The following is a 5410-nucleotide window of genomic DNA, read 5'->3' as shown; positions in this document are numbered from 1 at the left end:
GCTATAATTTTATCAAATATTACACTAATTTTTAAGAGGGGATTATTTCTATTTCATATTTCTACAAACAGTATAATAATGTTTGAGTAATTTGGCTAAAATCAACCAAAAAAAAAAAAACACTGCCACAAGACAATTCCATTCTGTTCTGATAGGACAGAGTAGCACTGCTCCATAGGGTTTGGGTTTTCAAGACTGAAAATCTTCATGGGCGCAGACAGCTTCCTCTTTCTTCCACAGAGTAGCTGGTGGATTCAATTACTACTACATCACTAGGGTTGTTCAATTTAACCAAGGCTGCACAGTGACTTGTATATGACATTGGGAACACTTGAATTCCTCTCTTATACTGGTATGTTTTATTGTTATGCCATACTGCCTCTTTTCTGTGAAATATCACCAATATCATGAAATAAATATGTTTAATATCGTTTAAGTGGGAAAACATGATAATGAATGGATCAATTATAGGGCAAGTAAGATATGATGCTAGAAAGAGATCAGAAGAGAAGGTGCAGTGTAGTTCAGCAAGTATGATTTGAGGATCCACCGAATACTTAGCAGTATGCTAGCAAAAGAAAAGGCAATCATGTGTCTTTACTCACGTTAAATTTCTATGGTTTTGATTCAATGTCTTATTAAACATATATCTGCATATATGTACATCCTGTGTAAACATAAACATATGTTTAAGGATATATGTTAATGAATGTATATATAACTTTCCTCTTAATATAAATGTAGAATAGAATTATTGGTTCAAGTACTACTTTCAAGGAAAATATGACACTTTCATCAGAAAAGAAATGAAAGAAATATTCAGAGAAACTAAGCATATTTCTGCTAAATGATACTTTTACTTTAGTAGTCATAGTCATCACTTTCAATGAAACAAAGATGGAAAGTATTCGTGTATACTGATAATAATTCTAGATCAGTGTATTCATATCTCCAGATAATTATTGTATTATTCTGAGTATATAAAAAAGTATATGCGAATAGATATGGTTCATATAATCTCAGGAGAGGTAATTCTTCCAGTGGGTCATGGTGAAATAACTCTGAAAGCAACTACTCTGGAAAAGGTTGCTTTTCTGAGAAGCATCCAAGGAACATGTTAAATTCAAACAAAGAAAATAATTCATTGAATTGTTACCTCGGCAGACCCAAGAAGCAGGTTGATTTCAAACAAAGTAAATACATTTTAAAAGGAGTAAACATGAGTTTTCACTTGATTTGCATAAAATTTACTCCAGTAAAAACAAAGCAACATATCTCTTTCCTCAAATTGTTCTATTTTTTATATGTAATGTGAAATGTGGAAGCAGAAAGAGAAACAGGGCATGATAAGTCTTATCCTAAACCAAACATAGTATGTATATTTGTATTTCCATTATCAACCATTTAAAACAATGGGTAAAATATATAAAATATGCATTTAATTTTTACACTTTGTTGGCATCTCTATCTGTTGCCAGAATACTCATCACCATAAACTAGAAACTTGATATTTCCTAGAAAACAATTTCTTTTTTACCCTTCCCCTATTAAAATTAAATTAAATTAAGCCCCTATTAAAATTCATCCTCTATACATTTACTTATCCTGAGTAATCTATGTAAGTGAAATCATACAATATTTGCCTTTGGGGATTAACCTATTTCATTCAGCATATTTGAAAGTTTCATCCGTGTTTATATTTCAGAACTTCATTTCTCTTCATGGCTGTGCAGTATCATATTTTATGTGTAGGTTTCATTTTGTTTACATTTTTCAGTCAATGAGCTCGGGTTCCAGCGTTTTTCACTTGCCATGTGCAATGAATTTGTTAGGAGAGAAATATGCTGTGCTAGTCTGGGTTGACTAAAGAAACAAATTTCTGGACATTCCTGTGTATAAAAATGGTTTATATACAACAACAGTTGAATATGGAGAAAACATCCCAGTCCAGTCCAGATCAAGTTTATAAGTCCAATATTAGCCCATAGGTCTGATACCAATCTATAAAGTCCTCTTCAGACTCACAAAACACATGCAATGATGCCGAATGCAGGAGGATCACAGGCCGTGGGTTGGAAGTGTTGTGGATCCGGTGGCGTGGTAAGCATCTCAATGATGGCAGGGGTCTCTCCAGCTCCAGAGGTTGGGTTGCATCAGAGTAGGTCCATGTGGCTTTTCCAGTTCCCAGGGCATAGGGCCATGTGTCTTGTCAGTAGATACTCTCCAAGGGAATGAGCTGAGAAAGAAGTGTCTCCCGTGTCCAAGGAGGAAATACAGGATTTCCAGACCACGCCCACACAAAGGCTCATTGGCTATATCCAGTGTAGACTCCTACACTCTTAATCCTCAAATTGATACCAGATTACATAACCACCACATATGCCTTTACTGAAAATATTTTCATTGATTCCCAGAATCATTCCAAGACGTTGAGTATGCTAGTATTCTTAATATTAGTACATTCATTTTGACACTAAAACTCTATTCAGGGTACTATATCAAATGACTATACAAACAGAGACTTGAATTAAACTCTCGTCTCCTTTTCCCCATTTAGATGCGGGGAGGAGACTTATGGCTCCGATAAATTGCACCCAGGTAACAGAGTTTATTCTTGTGGGCCTCACAGACCGTCAAGAGTTGAAGATGCCATTGTTCCTGATATTCTTATCGATCTACCTTTTCACAGTAGTGGGAAACCTGGGTTTGATCCTAGTCATTAGGTCAGATGTAAGACTCAAGACACCGATGTACTTCTTTCTTAGTAACCTGGCTTTTGTTGATTTCTGTTACTCTTCTGTCATTACTCCCAAAATGCTTGGCAATTTCTTGTACAAAAAAAATGTTATCTCCTTCAACGCATGTGCAGCTCAGTTAGGCTGTTTCCTGGCTTTCATGACGGCTGAGTGCTTGTTACTGGCCTCCATGGCCTATGACCGATATGTGGCCATTTGTAACCCCCTATTGTATATGGTTGTGATGTCCCCAGGGCTCTGCCTTCAGCTCGTAGCTGTCCCCTATAGCTATAGCTTCTTGGTTGCACTCTTCCATGCCACCCTCACCTTCCGTCTCTCCTACTGTCATTCTAATATCATTAATCATTTCTACTGTGATGACATGCCCCTCCTCCGGCTGACGTGCTCAGACACGCACACCAAACAGCTGTGGATCTTTGCCTGTGCAGGGATCATGTTCCTTTCCTCCCTCCTGATTGTCTTTGTGTCTTACATGTACATTATTTCTGCCATCCTAAGGATGCGCTCCGCAGAGGGAAGGCGCAAAGCCTTCTCCACCTGTGGCTCCCACATGTTGGCGGTCACCATTTTCTACGGGACCCTGATATTTATGTACTTGCAACCCAGCTCAAACCATTCTCTTGACACAGACAAGATGGCCTCTGTCTTCTACACGGTGATTATTCCCATGCTGAACCCCTTGATCTACAGCCTCAGGAACAAGGAGGTGAAAGAGGCCCTGAAGAAAGTTGCTTTCAGTAAGAATCAGGCATTTGTATTTATAAAATTAATAAAGTGATGTGGCTAGATCAAAGCCAACTTTGCTTTATGGTATTTTAATGTTTCCTATTCCATAAGCAGTTCATCCACTGAAGATGATTCCGCTCTGACTCTCAGAGACCCTATAGGACAGAGTGGAACTGATTCTGAGGGCTTCTGATACTACAAAGCTTTAAGAGACCAGAGAGTCTCATCTTTCTCCTGCCCAGCAGCTGGTGGGTTTGAACCCTTCATTGTGCTAGCAAACTCCAAGCCAATCTCACTGCCATCAGTCGACACTGACTCATAGCGACCCTTTAGGACAGAGTACAACTGCCCTTGTGAGTTTCTGTGACTTACACTCTTTAATGAAGTAGAAAGCTCCATCTTTCTCCAGTGGAGTGGTAGGTGGCTTTGAATTGCTGACCTTTTGGATTGCAGCCTAACTCGTAACCACACTGACACCAGGGAGCTACCAGGGTTCTTCAAATATGTAGCAGAACAACGGTTTGTATGTTTGCTTGGTCTTTGTAGATGATTATAGTGAAGTGAAATTAATGTTATATTTTTAGCCTTTGTAACTCTAAAGGGATTGGTCAGCTTTACTAATCCAGTGAATATAAAGTGAGATATTTCAGAAGCAGAGATAATCTCAGAACTAATAAGAGTAAAAAGGGCAGAAATGAAGAACTACTGATCTTCCTGCATGGAGAGGTGGCAGAGACGCAACACCAAGCCCACAAGGCAGAGTGGAAGGCTTGTTGGACCATGCAATGGGTAGAGCTGAGAGCCTTTAGAGACTGGATTTCAGAGTGGGGTACTCTGTGGGCATTGAACTGTACTTGAGGAGCCTTATAACACTTGCCAGAGCCGGACAAAGGTCACAGAGACACATGGTGAGAGGCTTAGGATTGGAGGGACAGGGATCTGATGAAGATACATTGCTGTAGACAAGAACAAAACTAACAACAACAAAACTGTATTCTTAATATTTTCTGAGCCTGACTTGCTGGGACCTAAACTTTCCTCACAAAATCCCATAATTTTATTTGTGAGTCCTGCATGGTCATTGTGAGGGATTTTTAAATCCAGCAGAGGAGAATACCATGGAAGAGAAAGTTGGCTTTGTTCTATTGGAGGCCTTTCCAACATCCACCTCATACAAATTATCCTTGCACAGATGCAGAGTTGAATTCTCCTTATCATAGCAGATGTAGCAGTCCCGCCATTTTCTAATGGGTCGATATAGATAGATAGATAGATAGATAGATAGATAGATAGATAGATAGATAGATCTTAATTGCACAACAATTACTTTTCATGAACTTTCACTTAAAAATAAGATTTCACATATAGAAGTAACCATAAGAACTATAGCCATTCATTCATTCCGCAAGTGGAAAAAACTATTGAAAGATAATTATTCTCTGCTCCATACATTAAGTTTCTCATGTATAACATACATAATATAGAAAAAATAATGAATTATCTTAATATACAGTTAAATACAGAAAAAGGAATAATGGTTCAGACACTCATGGTGTCACTTCATCATTCTAATACTGCTTGGAAACAAACTCCAAATGAAAAGCAAAAACATTTGTTCCAGGTAGTTTGAATTTTTAGTAATTTGCGGGGGCTTTGAAATATACTGAAATATCACATTAGTCATATTTAACTAATCATCTTTATAAAACAGGATAATGCTAAATTAAAATTTTTTTTTATCTCTGACAGGCACTTAACTAGTCTTGTCTAGTCTCATTTTTCAAAATTATCTGAATCTAAAATGTAAATCAGTGAAAGAAACCCCAAAATAAATAAAGTCTAAAAATAAATAAATAAAGTCTAAAAATTACATGCAGTAATTGAAACATCATAGACCCTGAGGATGTAGAGGTTATTTCTTGGGCTAC

At 37.5% G+C, this 5410-nt stretch overlaps 1 protein-coding gene across 1 annotated transcript; it reads left to right on the top strand.

Annotated features, from left to right (window-relative positions):
• Positions 1-2538: 2538 nt before the first annotated feature.
• On the top strand, positions 2539-3534 carry LOC142446391 (olfactory receptor 8U9). The gene has a single exon (XM_075548142.1). The coding sequence runs from the start codon at positions 2575-2577 to the stop codon at positions 3532-3534; it is 960 nt and encodes a 319-aa protein (XP_075404257.1). The 5' UTR covers positions 2539-2574.
• The last annotated feature ends 1876 nt before the right edge of the window (positions 3535-5410 follow it).

Source organism: Tenrec ecaudatus, chromosome 4 (assembly GCF_050624435.1).
Source record: "Tenrec ecaudatus isolate mTenEca1 chromosome 4, mTenEca1.hap1, whole genome shotgun sequence".
In the NCBI taxonomy this organism is placed as follows: Eukaryota; Metazoa; Chordata; class Mammalia; order Afrosoricida; family Tenrecidae; genus Tenrec; species Tenrec ecaudatus.
This window is presented reverse-complemented; position numbering and strand designations above follow the sequence as displayed.